The following is a 22,944-nucleotide window of genomic DNA, read 5'->3' as shown; positions in this document are numbered from 1 at the left end:
TCTGCACCCCTGCAGTGATGTAGATAGGCTATACCTCCCTCGCAGCTCAGGTGGAAGAGGAATGCTGCAAGTCCATCAAACAGTAGAGGAGGAGAAAAGAGACCTTGAAGAATATATCAAGGACAGTGAAGAAGATGCAATACCACGGGATAGCAGAATAGAAGAAAAAGAAATGGAAAAAATCACAAAATACAAAAATTTACAAATTGAAATTGAAAGGCTGTGGCAGAAAAAGACCAAAATAATCCCAGTGGTAATTGGCACCCTAGGAGCAATTCCAAAAGAACTTGAAGAGCACCTCAACACCATGGGGGCCACAGATATCACCATCAACCAATTAAAAAAAAAACTTTACTGGGAACAGCCTATATTCTGAGATGATATCTATAACAGCAACAATACTGATAATAAAATTCAGCCATCCCAGGTCCTTGGGAAGGACTTGATGTCTGGATAAAACAAACCAGTCAATAACAACTGTCTGACTGTGTAAATAAATAATAATAAAAAATTCAGCCATCCCAAGTCCTTGAGAAGGACTTGATGTGTGGATAAAACAAACCAGTCAATAACACCTGTCTGGCTGTGTAAACAAGAAATAATAATTGAAGAATATATAAAGGACAGTGAAGAAGAGGCACTTCAAATGGTCAATAATGAGAAATTATTAAACAACAATGAAACAAAGCAGGCCTACAAGAAAGAACGTCAAGAACCGAGAAGAAAAATGGAAAAACAAGCCACTGCATGGTCAAAATTTGCACAATATAACCGGAAAATCAGACATCAGCAAGACCTGGCAATGGCTTAAGAATGGCAACTTGAAGAAAGTAACAGAAGGTTTAGTACTGGCCGCACAAGAACAGGCACTAAGAACAAATGCAATAAGAGCAAAAGTAGAAAAATCAACCACAAACAGCAAGTGCCGCCTCTGTAAAGAAGCAGATGAAACAGCGGACCACCTAATCAGCTGTTGTAAAAAGATCGCACAGACTGACTATAAACAAAGGCATGATAAGGTAGCAGGGATGATATACTGGAACATCTGCAAAAAATACAAGCTACCTGTAGCCAAAGATTGGTGGGACCATAAAATTGAAAAAGTTGTCGGAAATGAAGATGCAAAAATATTATGGGACTTCCGACTACAAACAGACAAACATCTGCCACACAATACATCAGATATAACTGTAGTCGAGAAGAAAGAAAAACAAGTTAAAATAATCGACATAGCAATACCAGGGGATAGCAGAATAGAAGAAAAAGAAATAGAAAAAAATCACAAGATACAAAGATCTACAAATTGAAATTGAAAGGCTGTGGCAGAAAAAGACCAAAATAACCTCAGTGGTAATTGGTGCCCTCGGTGCAATTCCAAAAGACCTTGAAGAGCACCTCAGCACCATAGGGGCCACAGAAATCACCATCAGCCAATTACAAAAAGCAGCTTTACTGGGAACAGCCTATATTCTGCAACGATATCTATAATAACAACAGCAACAACATTGATAATACAATAAATTCAGCCATCCCAGGTCCTTGGGAAGGACTCGATGTCTGGATAAAACAAACCAGTCAATAACACCTGTCTGACTGTGTAAATAAATAAATAAATAAATAATATTTGGCTACACATGGCTGCCATTTTGAAAGGTGTGCCTGCTCACGACAATCTCTGTGACTGAAAGGGGACAATTGTGGCAGAAGCTATTATGGTGTAGCTGGGACTTAGCCCCTTAACATGCCTTGGGAGCAATTTCAGGAGTTTGGATCCTTGGTGGCTGCAGAGTTTCCCATGTCAACAGACACCAAACTCTTTCTACAGAGTAAGAGGGCTCAAGAGGACAAGGAAGAGAAGAGGGGATGGCAAAGATCCAGATAGATGAAGCAACCAGTGTGGTACAGTGGTTAGATGGTGGACTAGGGCCAAGGAGACCAGAGTTCAAATCCTCATTTGAACTTCCACAAGTAAGCAAGATGGGGAAATGTTGCTGACCACACAAATGGCCATGATGCATGTGGGGAGGCCACCTGTGTGCCGGTGTCACGAGCAGGCTGCTGGGGGAGAGTATTAATGTATTAAACATTTGTACACTGCCTACTACAAAAGTCTCAAGGCGGTTAACAAAGACGTAAAAACAGCCAGAATTTTAAAACAAAGATTAAAACATAGACAGAATTCATTAAAAAACTTTTTAAAGCAAAGAAAGCGTAAACAATCAACTTACAGTAGGAGATATTTCTCTTGCCAGTGGGTATAATAAGAACTTTATAATTTAAAAATAAAAATAAAAAGTGGTAACATGCTTGATTCTGTTACCCATGGAATTGCCCCATATAGAGGTGCTTTCATGTGCTCCCCACAGAAATTGTTTCCATGTGGCAAGGCATTTGTGTGTACTATTCCACGATGTGGACTGTGCTATTTCTTTTCTTTATTGTGAGGTCCGGAGGTGGAATGGAGGAAATAATCTGATGGGATAGACAATGCACACAACCCCTCTACCTGGAGACAGTCAACACAGGGAGCAATGTAATGTGGCTGCCATGAGGTGGTCGTATCATGTGCAATGACCCTTCGATTTCCTATTTTGTATTACATCCTGTATTAAATTGATATGGAACTTAAACTTAGGCAAACTGCCAAGAAGGAAAATACTTTGCAAGTGCAGCAGTCTATATATTTCCTTTAAAACAATTTCCATCCCATAGCAACAAGTTATTCCCAGTAGAGAATGCCAACTTAATTTTCATTTAGTTGGAGACACGTTTTGGCCTACTGCCATAACAGCTTCACCTGAGGTGCTTAATAATCTCTCAGAAACTCACAGCCTGTCATATTTTAATGCTTCAGCATAAAAAACCACTGTCTTTTGAATGACCATATTGTCAGCGCAAGTGGATTAATCTTAAATCAGCAGCACATATGAAGGGGAACTGGACAAAAAAACACATACCCCTGAAACTGCAAATTATGCAATCATATAATCTACTTTAAATGAAGACATAATGGCAAACTAAGCAGTAGCAATAAATGAAAATCGTACCTCAAAACTAAGCTTGTCAGCTTATTAAAGATTTATCATCTTGCTTTTAATCGATTGACTGAATTCAAATCTATATCTATCTATAAATAGAAGTGTCTTATGAAATACATGTATGTATTTTATAAAACATCAATGCCTTTTGGAAATTCTCAAAAAAAGAGGACAATTTCTTTTAAGCATTAAATGACTTAAAATGTAACCATACATTCTTTTAAAGGAAAGCATTAATTAATACTACTTCTTCCATCAAATTCAGGAACAAATATTTTAAATATTTTAAAATGCCAGTCAGAGGGACCCCTCTAATATCTACAAGGGGAGAAGAGAGCTGGCAAACCTGCATGGTGGATCCATCTTCAACAGCAAAAAAGCCAGTCATTTTTGCTTCATTTTAGCTGCAACTTACCCAGGAGAAAACCTTGAGTTTGGCTTTATTTGGTTCGTGCTTATAATTCTATTTAAAACACATGAGCCAACAGCTCTAATTTTAATAGAAATCTTGGTCAGAAATACACACGGAACCCTGGGTTCACATCATTAACAAACTAAGAGGAGCTATGATAATGGGCATGATCCAGCTGAGCACAGGCACCCATGCAGAAGAATTTCACAAGGCTCAATAGAGCTCACTAAAACAAACACATCAGTGAGCATGGGCAGTACAAAGATCCTACAGGGTAGGGGAGATCCATGCACATCTCTCCTATCCAGCCAGCCACCCCGTCCAAGCAAATTATGTGCTCCACTGAAGTGAGCAATTGTATCTATACTTCTGATTAAATATATGAAATAATCACCATTTTGCTCATATGACCCGAAGATGCATTTCATGACTAGATTTCTTAGTCTTATCTGTCTAGAATTATATTTAATTCATATATTTAATCAGGGTTGTGTTATATGAAATAGCAGAATCATACAACCTTGAATACTTAATGAAGCTAAAATTCCAGATGAGGAAAGCAGAGGTCTTTGACGAAAGACAAACCCTAGAAATTAGGGGTGTGCACAAAACCGATTCTAGTGGCTCAGTTCAAATTCGAGCCGAATTCCAACCAGACTGCTGGACCTAAGCCAGTTCAAGTAGAACCAGCCCCCTGGTTCAGTCCTAGGGCTGAACCAGGCTGAACCAGTTCAGAACTTGTTCGATTCGGCTTGAGAGGCATGCTTGTAAAGGGGAATCCAGCAGGGCCGGACTGGGGGCACTGAGAGGGCGCCAGAATGTATGTGGGGAGGGCACCAGGTTTTGAGCAGAATAGGTAATTAAGGGTGAGAGTTGGGGCGCAGGGGCACCGCGTGGGTAGGGCGCACCGGGAATATGCCCTGTTGACCTAATGGCCAGTCCGAGCCTGGAATCCAGCAAGGCTTCCCCTTTACAAGCAAAGGGGGAAACCCTGCCTTTAAAATATTCCTAAGGGGTGTTGGTGTTTGCTTCTCTGCTCAGGAATAAAAGGGGATGAATGAAAGAGAAAGGGCCTGAGAATACAGCAGACAAGAAAGGACCAAGCAATAGAGAAGAGATGTCAGCAGCAAGGGCAAATTGTTCAGCAGGCATGAGATGTGGATGAATGAGCAGCACAGCTAGTCAGGACCTGAAGGGGTACTAGAGGGAAAGGGAAATGGGTGCACATGTTGGTCCATAGAAGCCACAGGAGCAGGTAATCTAGCTAAGTACTAGAAGAGGGGAGGGGTGCTATTGCAATTTTGACTAGGATGTTACTCCTTACTCAAGTTTATCCTGCACTGAACTATCAGCATCATGAATATAAGTATGTATGACAGCTATCACTAGCAAGTTAGACTACCTTAATAGTAAATAAAAATTCTTTCTTGCTTTCTCATCCAATTCCCCTGGAACATTTTCTAACACATTTTATTATTTCTTTACATTGTCCTAACAATCCCTTGTAGAAAAATGCTGAGTAGAGCTGGCCCCTCTATTAAAATGAGCAGGGAAGCATGCAGGTGTAAGAGTTACATGCATTGCAGCATATATAGGGCTCTACATTTTTGTTTCATTAATTTCTGAATTAGTTTTCTGACTCCTTGCATACTTAGAATTCTACTCTTCATGTAAGAATTATACTTTTAAAAAATAATTCTTCCTAGAAAAAGATGACTTCTTCATAAATAAAAACTTCCACATGCTTTTAAATATATATTTCCCCAATTTTAAATTGTATGCTAAGGCCACATGTTCCATTGAGGCTTCATTGCAAGTTGCATCCTAGGCTGTATTTTAATATAAGGTGAAGGTTCCTTGAAAACCAATATTTCTGAACTTCTAAACATGTCACTTCAGAGACTAATCTCTGACAGAAGTAAGATCTGGCATGAAACTAATTTTAGATTATTCACTCTTCACAATATTGCAATACCTAGTAATTTAAAATAACTGCACTTAGAACTTTGCAGAAACTAGGTTTACTCAAAAACAAACAAAAAGAATAATTTACAAATTAAAAGGAAATAATATTTACAAGAAAAAACTTTTGTGTCTTTCCAAAAACAGACAGAAAATACTGTTTTATTTCCCAAAAGAATTATGCTATTTTATAAAGAAAAATTATAGCTGCCACAAATTGCTCTCAACAATTCTAAAGCTTCTTCATTTGACCACTTGAAAATCAAAGTTCTTTAACATTATAAATATAGCTTCTTATAACTCTGTTATTACGTACCGTGTATGGGGAAAGGGGGCCAATCTTGTGGCTATAGCGCCGAATGGCCTCTCTGATGTGGGCAGGCTGGATGGCATCACTCTGAGTCTCTACACCACAAGCTGCAGTGCTCTGCAACAGAGAAACACAAATGCGACGACTAAATCAAAAGCACACAACAAGCATACAGTGCGTTAATGAAGAAAATAAACTTTTGCAAAATGGGCTGGTTCCTTTTTTTCTCCTAGGACACAACGGTTGCTATGTACTACATAATAAAAAACAAAACCTGAAACCTATTAACATTTCTGCCTCTCCCTAACAGATCAAGAGAGCACTACTACATTTGCCCTTAACACAGAAGAACAAATGCCCAAATCCAGAAGACCAAGTCTTAAATATATCCGAAGACTACACAATGCTTGCTGCTAAAAACAAGGGATAACTTCCTTGCAATACCTTCCAGAAGTTAGAAAGTTGTGCTGGTGCAAGAAGCTGCAGATGCTCTTAGAACAAGGCATAGGAAGGGCGCCCTGCCCAAGCCCAGCACAGCATCCCCCCAGTGGCTCCTGGTGGTCTACCACTGGTCTACCTTATATTTCATTTTAGACTGTGAGCCTTGTGCGGACAATGAACCAGCTTATTCCTTATTGATCTTACTATGTGAAGCGCTTTGGAAACCTTTGTTGGAAAGCTGTATAGAAGTAGAAGAAGTGGTAGTAGTCATCATCTAACCCTTTCTCCATTTTTGCTCTGAGACAATATAACAAACACAATATAACAAACAACATATATAACAAAAGAAATACAGCCCAGTTCTATTTTTGTCACATATCATAATTCTTTGGCAACTAAGCCTCCTTACATGAAAATGTGGTTTGAAAAACTGCACATTCTTCCATTTTTCTATCTTCATTTTCCTCCCTTTTCTCTGTTGTGATGATTTTAGACTGTGCACTTCTTGGGGCAGGGGCCTGTCTTCTCATTCTCTGCATACAGCACATACATGGCACATCATCCATTTGACTCATAACATTGTGTCCTACATAGCTGATGTGTTGCACTTGCTGTGATGTCATTTGTGCGCAACCCCGGATGAGACTCAGAAAGTTTAATTTCTACGATGTTTTGGCTGTGATCACTGACTAGTTGAGATCTCAGTTGACACTCCCTGCAGTCAGGTCCGTTTGCTTACAAATGTTCAACACTGCCAAAAAAATCAATAGCTAGCGTGATGTACCTGTTGTGCCAAGCTCACATCTATTTATCTTGCACAAAGGCTGGTAGGATTCCACCAGAGGAGATTCTTGTTGTTTATTCAGCAATATTTGCTCCTAGACATGGACCATTTATCTTTAATTTTGTGACTTTTATAGCATTCCATATTCAAGCAGGATTTCTTTTCAGGCTGGAAAGTCTTAACTCCTAACAACTCCATGGTTAAGCCTTGAAAAGGAGGAGTTAGGATTCTGAAATACATGTTACTTTGTCAGATGGTTGTACAGCTCTCGAAAGCAACTATGTGTCACAGGAAAGAAACCTGCATGTAAGACTAGGCCGAGGGAAGGGAAGAAGAGCCTCTTCCAGGCATCTGATGGATTCCTAGGAGAAGTGTCAGTGGCCAGGAATCCTGAAGATATGCTTCCCTTGTATTAAGAGGATTCACAGCCACAGGTAGTTTTATTAAGAAACATCTAACCAACCAACCAAAGTATGTATTGTTGGTATGAGTGTCATATATTTGCTATCCATGGCTTGTGTACTTAATACTGTCAATTAAAAAGATATACTGAACCTATTCACATTGGCAACATAGAGTTCAGCATGCTTATGCCCACTGCAATCTTAATTCTTAATTAATTCTTAATTCTACTGGAGGTCGCAGTTTCTGCTATTGGGGGTCACAGAAATTTTCTGCTACTGGGGGTCGCAGTTTCTCTCCTACAGCACAAGTTCCACTTTTCATGTATGTTAATTCGTCATTTTCAAAACACCTTTTGTTAATAAACAAAATACCAGCCAAAACTGTACAGTTTTGTAATCCAGGAACAACACACAGTTTGCTGGTGGTGGACAAACGTTAAGTCCTAGGGAAGACTGATTTTGGTATTTTTTTCTTAGTATTAAATTATCCTGTTACCTTCCAGTGAGGATGAGGGGTATGTGTGTGGATTTTCAGAGTTTACCCCTTCCTCTTTTACATTTATGGAAGTCTAATGTTAATGTGGATAATTTGCTCTGCTGTCATTAAACTCAAATTGGGAGCTGAAGCTTCTGTTTAAGTTCAGCTTTAAATTTACTACCCATTCTGTATTTCTACTAAGCTATGAAATGGATTCTTTTAAAATGCTTATGGACAGCTATACAATCTGACTTAACCAATCTTGCTAATGAGGCTGCCAGTTTTGATAGCCATACAGTGGGCCAGTCAAAGTGTCACAACAGCTTAGGTGCATAATGAAGAATGCTGTTCATACTGCTTTAGGGCTTGGTCAAGCAGAAAATATTTGGATTTCCCATTCCCTTTACGGATATCAGTCAGCAAAGGAAGAGTACTCTGCAACACTACCGCTGAATAGACGCAGCATATGTACATGTTTCAAGCTCTGAGTGTTTGCTGCTTCGAAAAATAAAGCAGATCTTTAATCAGGCCTACTTCTAGACAAATGATTAAAAGGTTTTGGGCACTCCTCCTGACCTGAAGTGAGATTTTCATTGGTAAACAGGTATGTGATTTGAAGTCAGTTTTTTTAAAAAAAACAACAACAACAACCTCTTTTCTCATATATGTTTATGACAAACTGAGATCTTAAAGTTCAGTGAGTCGCATGACCTCTATGTGAGCTGAAGAAACTACCCCTAAGATTACATATTTCATATGGTAATGTGATCTTGGGATGATCAGTATGTAACAGACTCACTAATACCATGACACAGAAAATAAAAGAAAACCAACATTTTCCAGGATGCAGAACGCAAGTAACTGAGCATTCTAGGACATGTTCACAACATCATTTTACATGATTAAAAAGTTAACTAAAAAGAATGACAATGAGCCCTCTGATAAGTAAAATAGTAAATCTCCAGAGCATCTTAAACTTCTGTTCAAAATTATACTTTTTGCATAATAGAAGCAAATGTTTATTACCATCATTCTCCCATTTTCAGTCTGAATAAGCACAATTCATTACACCATCTATGGACTACCATCTTTACATGGCTTCTGCAAAGCAAAGTACTGACTCATCAGCCTTTTGGAATTCTTTGAGGGTGTCAACATTTGAATCGGGGCAATCAAGTAAACTTTACATGCTTAATTTCTCAAAAAGATTTTGACAAAGTCCCTTACTAAAGACTTCTGAGTCAATCTTTGGATAAAAGGGAGGCTCCTCCTATGGATTATCTACCAGCTCAGGAACAGATAGGTGAGAGTAAGAGCAGGTAGACTATTTTGACACTGGAGAGAAGAAGTGGGTCCTACAAGTATCTGAATAAGGGAGAGGGCTCCAGAAGTGGCAAAACTAGCAAATGACACCAAATTATTAGGGCAGTGAAAAGCTAAGCAGATTGCAAAGAACTCCTAAAGGATATCTCCAGACATGGAGAATAAGCAACAAAATGGTAAATTAGGTTCAACAGAAGTCAGTGCAAACTGACACACACTGGGGCAAAAAATTTCTTTGTACACTTTGACTGTGACAAACCTGAAAAGGGATCTCATGGTTGTCACATACAGTTCAATGAAAACATCCACTCAGGATACCACAGGTGTGAAATCCTTAGACTCTAAGGTGGGACACACTTGGAATGCTGTGTACAAGTTGATACCATCCCAGACCATTATAGCTGGGAAACGTACGGGAAGAGGCAACCAAAACGATCAGGGAACTCCTCCACTTAGGAGAAAAAACTAAGGCATCTGGGTATTTAGAAAAAAACCCAAGTACTAAGGGTGTACATGATACAGGTTTATAAAAACAATGTTAGTGCAGACAAAGTGGACAGAAACTAGTTTTTCTTCCTCCCTCATATTGTTAGAACTCAATGTCATTCGATGAAATTGCCTGGACCTAGATTCAGAGCACACACAAAAAAGTACTTTTACACAAAATGAACAATTAATTTAGGGAATTCATGTCACAAGGTGTTGTGATGGCCACTAGCTTAGATAGCTTTAAAGATGTATTAGACAAATTCTTGGAGGACAGATCTACCAATTAGTAGTAACCTCCAGGTTCTGAGGCAGTATGCTTGTGAATTCCAGTTGTTGGGAAGCAACAGCAGGAGAGAGCTGTTGTCTTCATGCCCTGCTTGTGGCCTTCCCAGGGGCATCAGGTTGGCCACAATCAGGAAAAGGATGCTAGGTTACATGAACCTTTGGTACAATTCAGCAGGATTCTTCTCAAATGGGGTTAATTTTTTAATTTAATTTAATTTAAATAAAGATTCAGTTAATGCATGAGTCAAAATAGCAATGCTGCTGCTTCCAAAAGGATTCTAAGTGTAGAATAAAGTGATCACCTGTAATATGATGCCTCCATTACTAATGGCAAAACATCAGTGTTTTCCAGTATTGAGAAATGTTATTTTTTCCATATAAATTTGGAACTGCAGACCATGCCATCACAAAAGCTCAAGTGGAAAGTAGTTGTTTTTAAGCACTGTACAGAATACAGTCCTTAAGAAGCTGAAATTCTTTCCCCCCTGCACTGTATTCTTAAACCTACTTTCTTCTTCTTCCGTGGTTTGGCTTTGGAGGAGTCTTGACCAATGCTGCCATTCCCCATGGCTCCAGACTGAGTTTTCCCAGGGTGTTGTGGGCCTGTTGCTGGAGGTGTGGGTGTAGGCGGTGGCGTGTTTTCAGGAGAATCGGGACTGGTCTTCATATTTGGAGTCTGCCCTAAAACATGCGTCTAGAAAGGATCAAACAAAACAAACAGTGGTTGTTGACCTATGACTGCTCTTCTTCATCCCGTTTTATCCATAACCTTACAAGATAGGTCAGGTTGATAGATAGTGGTGACTGGCTCAAGGTTACTGTCACTTAGAGTTAAGAAAATACCGTACTAAACTGTCCAATTTATGCATCATTCTCTATAAGTCTGTGCCTGCATAGGCCAATCTGACTGAAGTAATCAAACTAATTTTATCTCACCCCATGTTAATCATTGTCCTCTCAGCAAGTTATGCAGAGAGTGTAGAATAACCCTACAAGGAGTTGGGTGGGTAGAAATTAGAAATTTCACTCAGTGCCCTACTCAGATCTACCCCCCCTGCCCCCCGACATGAATCCTCTTCAACCCAACAGGAGGTGGAAGCAACTGATTGACTGATTTTAGGCAATATTTACCTGTAGTTCCAGTGGTAAAGTTGGAGTAGCAACACACACACACACACACACACACTTAAATCAGTTTATCAAGTGGCCCTCTTGGAGTAAGGACCCTCCTAAGAACCTCAGGGGGACACTTGGTAAACTGGGTTAGATGGATATGCTCCAGCTTTACTGCTGGGACTAATTCTACCCTAAAATGCACACAAAAATCAGCGACCTGAACCCAGCCTTCCCACATACTAATCTAACATTATCAATTATACATTAAAGTGATCTGTCCCTTTAAAGAGGTACCCACTTTCTCTGCCAACATTAACTGCAAACAGAACTGCAGTTTGCATTGTCAAGGGAGAGATTACGTGCTCTTCCTCATGAGTAGACACACTCATGAAATCTGCTACTTCATGGATCAGGCTACAGATCTTCCCTGCAAACAGATTTTCTGGAAATTGGCTTGTTGTGTACCTTCCTCCAATTTAGTTTTGCTTGAGAGGAAGGGACTATAGCTTGATCTCTTTTTTCCTTCCTCAATCTACTGTGGGGAAGGATGGCAGGCTGGAGCTCTTCCCTACCAATACATCTTCTCAACTCCACAACATAATGCAGTTAATTCCTAGGTTACTCTTTAACCTAATTCCTAGGTTACTCTGTACTGCACCAAAACAAAACACACTCATGAGGGCACAGGTGGACACAAAAGGCAGGTTTCTAACCTGTAATCGAAGTTCTATGAGTGGTCATTGTACAATCACACCACAGGGTTCTGAATCTTGACTCTAGACTAGAGCTTTTACTCAGTCTCTTTGGTACAAACCCTGTACCCTAGGTAGCACTCACTCAGGTGGGAGGGGTTTATGCTGAAATCTCTTCTGTTCAAGCTAAATAACTAGCTAAAAAGTTACAGCAGGGAGGAAGGAGGGTCATGAGATTCCACACATGAACACTTGGAAGAACTTTCCTGTGCATTTACAGTGCTGGCTAAGTAGCAAGTTGACTTACCAGGATGGAGGGTGTAGTCATGTCAAGGAATCTGTAGATGAGAGACGTTTTACCACAAAAGTGCCTCCAGACATGAGGATCAATTTCTATGTGCTTGTGTATGAACTTGTGGTGATCAAGGCCCCAAACCATTTTATGGCCTTTTCCTAAACATGAAAGGCACTTACCATGGCAATCAGAAATGGGAAGTTTACCACCAAAAAGTGTACATGTTTTGATTAAGACTTTTGCTGCCCTAAGCTTTGGGCTGTAGACTTGGAGGATGATTTAAAGGGGGGGGGGAGGTAGTGCAAGGAAAAATAAAATCATCAAAATTAAGTATTAGAAAATTAAAAGACAGAGAAAAAAGAAGAACAAAATAAGAGTGAGGTAAGATGTGCTAAGATTTGGAGATTTCCCTGAAAGAGGAGAAGATTCTTTGTGAGACAACCAGTGACACTGAGGGAGAGTTGACCTGTGAGGTCAATGAAGAATTCAGGGAGCTTTGGCATGAACCATTCTTACATGAGTGAGTGCCACGTAGAGGACAGGTTTGTACCAAAGAGACTGAGGTAAAGCTCTAGAAGATTCTTGAGTCAAGGCACTGTGTAGACACAGAAACCAGCAGTGTGAATGCATAGATGGAGAGGCAACACTCCTGAACACATGGGAGCATGGTATAGGAAACAGTTTCAATTATTTTTGGGTTTTTGCTGTTTTTCCCCACTTTCCCCCACCTTTTTGGTCCATTCCGCAACCTAACCCCTCCTTTCCCCATAGGCACAATGCCTGGTGACTGGGGGTTTCATTCCGCATAGTAGTAGGGGAGGAACGGAACCCCCACGAGTAACAAAGTCTGCCTGTATAGGTGTTCGGGGTTTTTGCTTGTTTATTTCTGAAAATAATTAGAATGATACTGTCTCGTTCTATTTTGTTGTCACAACTATGTAAATATATTCATTTATTTAAAATATTTCTATACCACCCAAAACTTGAGTCTCTGGGCAGTAAACAATTAAAGTAATTGAAAACATCAAATCAATTAACAATTAAAATCATTGGAAAACATTGAAAACATTGAAAACCCAATATTTAAAATACTAATAACTATAAATCTAATTAAAAGCCTGGGCGAATAAATGTGTCTTCAGTGCCTTTTTGAAAGTTGCCAGAGATGGGGAGGCTCTTATTTCAATAGGGAGCGCATTCCAAAGTCCAGGGGCAGCAACAGAGAAGGGCCGTTCTTGAGTAGCTCTCAAACGAGTTGGCAGCAACTGCAGACGAACCTCTCCAGATGATCTTAACAGGTGGTGGGGCTCATGGCGAAGAAGACGTTCTCTTAAATACCCAGGGCCTAAGCTTTTGGTCTATTTTCTTTTTGGAGGTTGATGACTGAAAAAAAGTTTGAACTGAACTATATAAAATATTGTTCATTTTTATACATATCCTTATGGGGAACATATTTACCTCAGTAGGATTGCGATACTGAATGAATGTGGCAGATATTGCATGACTGAAAGGATCACCAGCTTTGGGAGCCATGTCTTGCTTGACCAAAAGAGCCAGGTCCACCAGCTAAGGAAACAAAGGCAATTAAAAACCAAGGTTCAAAGAGCCAGAATTTACTTGTTTAGCTACTTCATTAGCAAGGATGTGTACCACAAGATCATGTCATCTTTTAAAGTTTATATTTCAATTTACTTCTGGAAAACATTTCAGCTTATTATGTAATGTGTGTTTGGACAGGTCTGGAACTGTGCCTTTCACATGTAGATCGTTAAGTTTTCAAGTGATTTTTCAATTATGGCATAGGATCATTGGTGAACTGAACATACCTTGCTCCATATGCCCTTGCTATGAGACTATAGTATCAGTGTTACTTCAGTTTTTTTTCATCAGTGAGTGAAATGAGTTTTGTATTGGTAAGCATTTTCAAGGTAGTGTGTGCACATGTGCATTATGTGGCACTATAGATACAACTCACTCTCTGTCTCTCTCTGGAAAAAGGAAAGAAGTGTATTTTATCATTCTATTATATTTATAAAATTGTATTTTTACTTTCTTTCACTTCACATTTAATTATAATATTTTTAATATAGTGCTTTTGTTTACGATCCTATACCAATTCATCTGACTGGGAGTAAACCCCATTGAACTCGATGGGACTTACTTTTTAGAGTAGCCAGTATAGGATTGTTCTGAATGAATGAATAGAATTTTATTGATTATTCAAACAACCATATCAAACCACTTGGATTTAAAAGCAAGGTAGAAGTAAAGCAGAAAGATTTAAACCTAAAAGGGAGCATATACGAAGACCATGAGTCTAAAAACAAGACAATCATAAAACAAGGATATTTCAAATGAAAAACCATGTATGCAATATGAATCACAGAAATTCAGGGGTCTAGACCAACCTGCAACTAAAGCTGCATGTGAGAGATCAAACATGATTTGTTTTGACACGTGAAGGGCATGTAGAAGCAAAACACTATATGAATCGCATAGATTTTTTAGTTTATAATGTTTAGCTACTCCACTCGTTTCATAACTAAAATGAGGATTTCATTCTCCTTTGTCTCCCGCACTCAGTACCCCACACAATTCAGAGCCAGTGGTATAGTGGTTAGAGTGCAATTGTGTGGATGCCAGACGACTTTTTTAAAGAATAAATAAATAAATAGATAGATAGATAGATAGATAGATAGATAGATAGATAGATAGAGGTGCTGGTACTCTTAAATAACAGCCACATATATTGATTCCTATGCATCTCCCGGGGGTGTGTGTGTGTGCTACACACAGCTTGCCTACCCAAAATGATCAAATTGCACAAACCAGACTATGGCAGTACTCTATAAGCACAGCAGTAAATTCACCTTTATCCCTTACTAATACTTAAAATATTTCATAATAAAAAGTCTGAAATATTTGTTTTTATTTCTACGAAAAAATTCTGAACATACTTCCTAATGACCTGTAGATACTGTGGAAATTTTGAACTGACAATCCTGCCACTTACATTAGCTGAATGCACTACAGTTACCCATGCCTTAGTCATGTCACAGCTGGATTACTGTAATGTGCTCTACGTGGGGCTTCCCTTGAAGAATATTTTGAAACTGCAGCTAGTGCAAAATGCAGCAGCTAGGATTTTATCTGGAGCTGCCCGTTGGGATCACATCACACCCATTTTGAAAGAGCTGCACTGGCTGCCAGTTTGTTTCCGGTACATGGAACAGCACATGGAACAATCATGTTTTCCAAATGTCACAAGAGAATCCAGAATCAAATCTAGTACTGTTAATATAATAAATATAATCTGCCCAAATACCGTGAAATTGTGATTCTATCCTCACAGCCTGCAGTAATCTGATCCTATTAGTGATCTTTTCTAAAAGCACAATTGACCACACCTCATTATACCATTGCTCAGTTGTTAATATATCCAAATATTTCCATTGTTGAACAATTTGTGTTTTTGCTGCCAGGATTAAAAAAATTACAAGTTCTTTATTTTATAACTTGGCATTATTTCCTACAAAAATATGTAATAACCCTAATTCCGGAGAATGCTCAACATTTTGTTTCATTATAATTCTTATTTCTCCAAATATTTTCTGCCAAAAACATAACACCTTTTCACAGGGCCACCACATATGAAAAAATATTCCCTTCTGCTTACACCACCTCCAACACCAGGATATACCGAGAGAAAAGTTGAATAATTTAAAAAAAACACTTTAAAGAAGAAATTCTGGGTATAATCATCATCACATTATTATTAACATCATGTTATTGTTCTCAACATATTTTTAACACTGCATAATCAGACCAAGAACTCCAAAACAACATGCCCCAAAGCAGGTCCCCTCCTCCCAACCCCTAGAAAGTGGTGCCTGCCCAGGGGCCTGATTCATCCTCTTCTCCTCCCTATCTCCCTTCCCTTCTAACTAAACAAAGAGGCACATTTTAAAAGTGGTGGTTCTCTTATATTTAGCAGGGGGAGAGCAACTGGCCCTGTCCAGCCCCAGCACAGCATTCCTCCAGTGGCTATTGCTGGTAGATTGTGAGCCCTTTGGGAGCAGAGAGCATATGTATGTATGTATGTGTAAACCACTTTGGGAAGTTGGGTTGAAAAGCGGTATATAAATATTCATCGTATTCATATCGCCTTCCCTTCCCTCTTAAGTGAATCCCTCTTTTGTCATTCATGACAACTCAGTCCTTGTTGTTCTGCCTTAGAGTCCGTCATCCTCTAAAAGGAGAAATGCTGGAGTTGGGTAGGCTCCTGTAGAGGAGCACGGATGGGAGCTGTTGCAATGGGGAGAAGAATCCCGGCACAGAGTGGTGGGCTGTGCTTTGAGGACTGAGGAGGAGCACTGGTCTGGTGCCGTGGCCGGGGGGCAGGAAGGAGGAACCGGCCAGCCAGGCTGATTCAGAAGAGCCGGGGGGAGGGGTTGGGGGTCAGCAGTGCCCAGGGGCCAAACACACAGAGGCAGGCTAAGCTGAGCTCTCCAGACCTAGACAGTCAGCCTCGCTCCGTCCAGCTCACCTTGGCCAAGTTGCCACACTTTGCCTCGTTGTGCTTGTGCCGTGCGTGCTGCAGCTGACTGGGAGGCAGTCTGCTGCTGCACACGCCATACACATGAGCTCGGAGCTGGCAGAAGGCAGGAGCAGTAACCACTGCATTGCTGCCACTTGCTCATGAGGAGTAACCACTGTTGTCTACAGCCTGGCAGGCGAATGGAGGAGCAGGAAGAAGCCAGCAGGATGACATGCTTTGCCTTCTGCTGTGCTGCTGCCAAAGACAGAGCGAAGACAATAACCGGCTTTTGTTGCAGCACAGGGTGAAAGGCCGCGTGGCTGCTAAAATTAACTTAGCAGAGGACTAGACCGTTGTGGGCAGGGGCACAGCCACGTACCTTAGAGGGAACAGTGCATAGCATCATTCTACACTTCACAGTATAGCACAAAATAAATGAAAGGTCAAATATATGGCACAACAAAAATCATATGGTACGCAAAAAGAAAATTTCTGGGGTGGGGGAATGTATCACAAGAGTAAACATATTCTCACATTATTTGATCTGTACAGCACACTAATGTACCTGTGCTACTGTCTCATAGGCTAAATAAGCCAAAATTTCCATGGCGATTGCATTTGGTTTTATTTCCATGCTGCTACAGTCCAACCAGTCTCGGAACTTTGACGCTTTCTTGGCTGTACAAAAAAATACACAAAAGAATTGTAACATTAACATCATATTTGTTTTCTCTTGTGGCTAGTTATATATATGTAGCAAAAGCTAATAACTGTTCCATAAAATGGCAACTACTTATACTCTGGATCCTGAACATCTGGTGGGCCATTGTGTGAAACAGGATGCTGGACTAGATTGGCCTTCTTGGGCTTGATCCAGCAGGGCTGTTCTTATACTAGCTGTGATCCAGAGTAAACCAATATCATGCGCTAACAGCTAATCAGAGTTACTATCATGCAGGGGCTGAAAGAAGTCTCCAACTTTGGCATGAACCCACTAGATGGCCTTAGGCAAACCTCAGACTTCCTTTCACTATTGCCTGAAAAATACAAGGATAAAATAGTTGTTGTAAGCATGACTGAGATAATGCATAAAGTACTTCGAACAGTCTGGAGTGCTGTATTTGATGGGCTGAATCCAAACAAGGTTAATCAAGACTAAATCACATTTAAGTTTAAATATGTTGTAATGAACTCCCTTCAACTTTAGTAGGACTTAGTAGTGACAATCTTGAAGAAGCAAGATAGAAAAAGTATTGGTGCTTTTGAACTTTGGTGCTGGAGAAGACCTTTGAGGACACCATGGACAGCCAGGAAAACAAATGGGTCACAGAAGAAATCAATCCAGAATTTTCACTCGAGGCACAAATGACCAGGCTCAAACTATCATACTTCAGACACATTTTGTGAAAACCCAGCTCCCTTGAGAAGTCCATAATGCCGGGAAAAGTTGAAGGAAAGAGAAGAAGAGGACAACCAGCAGTAAGGTGGACGGACTCGATTACAACAGCAATGAATGCACCACTGAGACACCTTAAAGGCCAAGTTGAAGACAGATCAACCTGGAGAGAATTGATCTATGTGGTTGCTAACTTAGCAATGCTAAGAGTCGACACTGACTTGACGGAACTCAATCAATCAATCAATCAATCAATACTAACTTTATCAGGATCAGGGACAGCTCCCCCATGAGACCAGGTGGTATGTTTGGGCATCCCCCCTGCAGGTGTCACCTCACCTGTCTGCTGCCACCACCCCAGCCTCAACTCTGCTGCCATTGCCCAAGCTCCAGTCTTTCCCCACTTTGTCGCTTGGCCCTCTTACCACCCTCTGCCTCCTTCACCGGCCCAGGCAATGCCCTCCCTTCTTCACCCTCACTGCCAGTCTCAGCTGCTGGGGCACTGTGTCACTGGTGGCTGTTTTCATGGCATGAGGCAGCATGAATATGCTTCCAGCAGAGCTCACTGGCCTCTCCTCTGCTCTGCTGTGCCAACCTTCCTCTCTGCCTTTCTTTCTCACTTTCTCTTCCCTCCAACACCAGACTTGTCTGCCTGTCTCTTGACATGACTGGTGTTGGAAGCAGGCGGGGGGAAAGCATGCAAGAGAGCATGCACAAAGTGCTGCTTTCTCTTTGCCTCAGTTGCTGAGCTAGCACCAGCAACCTCCCTCTCTCCTGCCATCTCTTTCCCCCAGCACCAAACCTGTCTGGAGACAAGCAGCTCACCTCCAGAGCAGCAGTGCCACCGCAGAAGCAGCAGGAATGATCATGGTGCACTTGCTTGCTGGCAGGCCTGAATGACCAGTAGGGTGCAGCAGAAGAATGCTTGCCAGGGGAGCAACAGAAGCAGCACTTGCACTGGCTCACTGCCTACCCACATGGCTGTCAGGCCAACGCAGCAGCAAGAATGGTGGCGATAGCGGCATCTCCCCACCCGCATACTCAGGGCAGGAACAGTGTCTCTGTCTATCTCCACGGGCATCACAGTTAAGCCTGGCTGCTAGGGAGTGAAAGCAGCAGCAGCAGCAGCAGCAGCAGCAGCAGCAGCAGCAACACTGTACCCCAACCGTGCTGCAGTGTGGATCACTTGGTGACCCAAGCCCAGCTTGAGCCTCACCCTGTCCAGCAGCAGGTAAGAGTTGGGGGTGGAAGTGGGTGGGGAGAGAAGAGTGACTGAGCGCATGTAGCTAGATGGGCGGATGGGGTTGGATGGCTTGATGGAAGGTACTTGCATGCAGCAGGGTGAGAGCTGCATCTGTAGGGCCGGCTGGCAAGTGTGGCTGGCTGGCTGGCTAGCAGGTATATGCGGATGGGTGGATGACCTCTTGGCTGGATGCCAGGTGCATGCAAACAGCTGGATGCAAAGAGTGCATGGGTAGATGACTGGAGGAAGGTGTGTGTGGCTGGGTATGTGCATGGATGTGAGGTGGGTGCATTTGGATGAACTGAAGGTGTAATTGTGTGCATGCAGCGGCGTGCGGGGGGTACCTCATGCAGCAATGATTGATACTGAAATTGGGTAGCTTACAAGCACAGCCTTATCTGTGTCTGTATAATGTCAGAGCTTAACCACCAAATATTGCTGGTTTATATTTTGCAATAACAGTAAAGTGACACTATGAGGCTGTTCTCACGAGCAGCCAAGACTAGGGAGCTAAGCCCAGGCTTGGATGCCTGTGAAAACCACCAGGAGCTGCAGCAAACCCGCTTAGGGAGCCTGCCAGTTAGCTGAGGTTAAGGGCGTGAGCACACCCTTAACCCAGGCTAAGAACCCGTGGGTCAGGGCCGGCTGCTCCTAGATGGTGCAGACACAGAAGGAGGCTCCCGGCTGTTGCCGGGGCGATCCCCACAATGCACCATGCATTGAGTGGTGCATTGTGGGATTTCTGGGGGCTGGGATGACACATCCCAGCCCCCGAACCTCTGCACTCCCTGAGGCCCAGCAGTGGTTCGTCTTGACATGCAATCCGCGTGACCAGCAACTCTTCTGGATTGTCTGCAGGGAAGGGAAGCTGCTGTGGCCTCCTCTGCCACCCGCCCTCAAGCACACTCCTGGGGTCGTGAGAAAGGGCTCTAGGGATATTACGGCTACTACTACCATGAATATTCATATACCGCTCTTGAGTCAAAGTTCTCAAAGGGATTTACATAGAAAATAAACAATACATCAATAAGGTGGTCTCCTGTCTCTAAAGTGTTCACAACCTAAAAGGAAACATACAGGTAGACACCTGCAACAGCCAATGGAGGGATGCTGTGTTGGGGCTGGATAGGGCCAGTTGCTCTCCCTCTGCTAAATATAAGAGAATCACCACTTTCAAAGGTGTCTCTTTGTTCAGTTAGCAGAGGTATATTGCACTCAAGACTATGTGCAAACATACCTGTCCTGTAAGTTTTAAGATTAACTTAACTTTCCCCATTTGCATTATTAAGCACCATTTAATGGTAGAAGTATGAAAATGGGTTTCATGTTACAGGTTTCTGCTTTTCATTGGTTTTGAATGTTCTCTGATATCCATTTATCTGATTTGTGGTTTGCCACACTTCCTTAAGTGTTGTACTATGTATAGATTTTGAGCTCTTTGTCATGCATTCCCGGATTGTCTCTTGTACTAATAACCCTCAGCGTCAGAAGTTCCTGTTTGTAAAAATGTGTATTTCCCCCTCCAAATTGTCTTCATACTTATTTCTTAATATGGTGCCTGTGTAATATATGTGTCTGTTGGCAGAGCTGCCAGACCTTAGGATGTGGTGGCCACTTCTGGGGCAATACTTCAGAACACTAATCCTTTTGGGATGCCCCCTTCGGGTGACTGTAATGGTGAGGGCTTTCCATCTTTCTTCTTTTTTTCTGGGTGAGGGGAGGAAGAACTATGGGGTGGTAACAGTGAAGTGACACTTTGTATGTTGCTGTTAGGCCAACTAGCTTAACAACAGGCCTGCTAAACTTGGCAAAGAGGCACCTTTTAACGTGGTGATTCTCTTTATTTAGCAGGGGGAGAGTAACTGGCTGTATCCACACGCAGCACAGTATCTCCAGTGACTGTTGCTGGTGTCTATCTTTTGTTCCTTTTTAGATTGTGAACCCTATGGGGACAGGGATCCATCTTATTTATTTGTTATTTCTCTGTGTAAACCACCAGCCATTTCTGGAAGGGCAGTATCGAAATTGAATTAATAATAATAATAATAATAATAATAATAATAATAAATAAAATGAAGATGCAAAAATATTATGGGGCTTCCGACTACAAACAGACAAACATCTGCCACACAATACATCAGATATAACTGTAGTCGAGAAGAAAGAAAAACAAGTTAAAATAATCAACATAGCAATACCAGGGGATAGCAGAATAGAAGAAAAAGAAATAGAAAAAAACCACCAAATACAAAGATCTACAAATTGAAATTGAAAGGCTGTGGCAGAAGAAGACCAAAATAATTCCAGTGGTAATTGGTGCCCTGGGTGCAATTCCAAAACACCTTGAAGAGTACCTCAACACCATGGGGCCACAGAAATCACCATCAACCAATTACAAAAAGCAACTTTACTGGGAACAGCCTATATTCTGCGATGATATCTATAATAATAACAGCAACAACATTGATAATACAATAAATTCAGCCATCCTAGGTCCTTGGGAAGGACTCAATGTCTGGATAAAACAAACCAGTCAATAACACCTGTCTGACTGTGTAAACAAGAAATAATAATAATAGCAAGGCTGTGCCCTCTGTTTTTTGTAATCACCACGACTCCACTTTCACAAATACTAAACAAAACAACCCTCGGATACCAAACATCTAAAACATCAAGTATAATAAACCATCTGCTGTACATGGACGATCTGAAGTTGTATGGAAAGTCCCAGTCAGAAATTGAATCACTGCTACACTGTCCATATATTCAGTAGCGATATAGCAATGGAGTTTGGACTAGACAAGTGTGCTGCATTAATAATGAACAGAGGGAAAATAGAATAGAGAAAGAACCTTACAAATACTTGGGCATTCTCCAGGCTGATAACATCGCACACACTGAAGTTAAAAGAAAAATTGGAAGTGAATACATCAGGAGAGTTAGAAAAATCCTCAAGTCCAAACTCAATGGCGGGAACACCATACAAACCATAAACACCTGGGCTATACCTGTTATCAGATACACTGCAGAAATAATAGACTGGACCCAGGCAGAGCTAGAGACGCTAGATCGTAAGACCAGGAAAATCATGCCCATCAATCATGCTCTGCACCCCCGCAGTGATGTAGATAGGCTATACCTCCCTTGCAGCTCAGGTGGAAGAGGAATGCTTAAAGTCCATCAAACATTAGAGGAGGAAAAAAGAGGCCTTGAAGAATATATCAAGGACAGTGAAGAAGATGCACAATGAGAAATTATTAAACACCAATGAAACAACGCAGGCCTACAAGAAAGAACAAGCCAAGAATCAAGCAGGAAAATGGAAAAACAAGCCCCAGCATGGCCAATATTTGCACAATATAAGTGGAAAATCAAACATCACCAAGACCTGGCAGTGCTCAAGATAGGCAACTTGAAGAAAGAAACAAAAGGGTTTAATACTGGCCGCACAAGAACAGGCACAAAGAACAAATGCAATAAGAGCAAAAGTCAAAAAATCAACAAAAAAAAGCAAGTGCCGCCTTTGCAAAGAAGCAGATGAACCAGTGGACCACCTAATCAGCTGTTGTAAAAAGATCGCACAGAATGACTACAAACAAAGGCATGAAAAGGTGGCAGCAATGATACACTGGAACATCTGCAAAAAATACAAGCTACCTGCAGCCCAACATTGGTGAGACCATAAAATTGAAAAAGTTGTCAAAAATGAAGATGTAAAAATATCATGGGACTTTCGACT

At 41.2% G+C, this 22,944-nt stretch overlaps 1 protein-coding gene across 9 annotated transcripts in view; it reads right to left on the bottom strand.

The window, feature by feature from the left end:
• The window catches only part of SUPT3H (SPT3 homolog, SAGA and STAGA complex component), a 376,915-nt gene that overhangs the window by 63,793 nt on the left and 290,178 nt on the right, over window positions 1–22,944 (bottom strand). For all 9 annotated transcript variants that reach the window (XM_053284109.1, XM_053284108.1, XM_053284106.1 and 6 more), the window contains 4 exons: window positions 17,132–17,244; window positions 13,488–13,595; window positions 10,435–10,620; window positions 5,729–5,839 (listed from right to left, as the gene is read on the bottom strand). In XM_053284109.1, coding sequence (XP_053140084.1) covers window positions 5,729–5,839; window positions 10,435–10,620; window positions 13,488–13,595; window positions 17,132–17,244 — 518 coding nt within the window. The remainder of the gene's footprint in view (window positions 1–5,728; window positions 5,840–10,434; window positions 10,621–13,487; window positions 13,596–17,131; window positions 17,245–22,944) is intronic.

This window comes from Hemicordylus capensis, chromosome 1 (genome assembly GCF_027244095.1).
Source record: "Hemicordylus capensis ecotype Gifberg chromosome 1, rHemCap1.1.pri, whole genome shotgun sequence".
NCBI classification, from domain to species: Eukaryota; Metazoa; Chordata; class Lepidosauria; order Squamata; family Cordylidae; genus Hemicordylus; species Hemicordylus capensis.
This window is presented reverse-complemented; position numbering and strand designations above follow the sequence as displayed.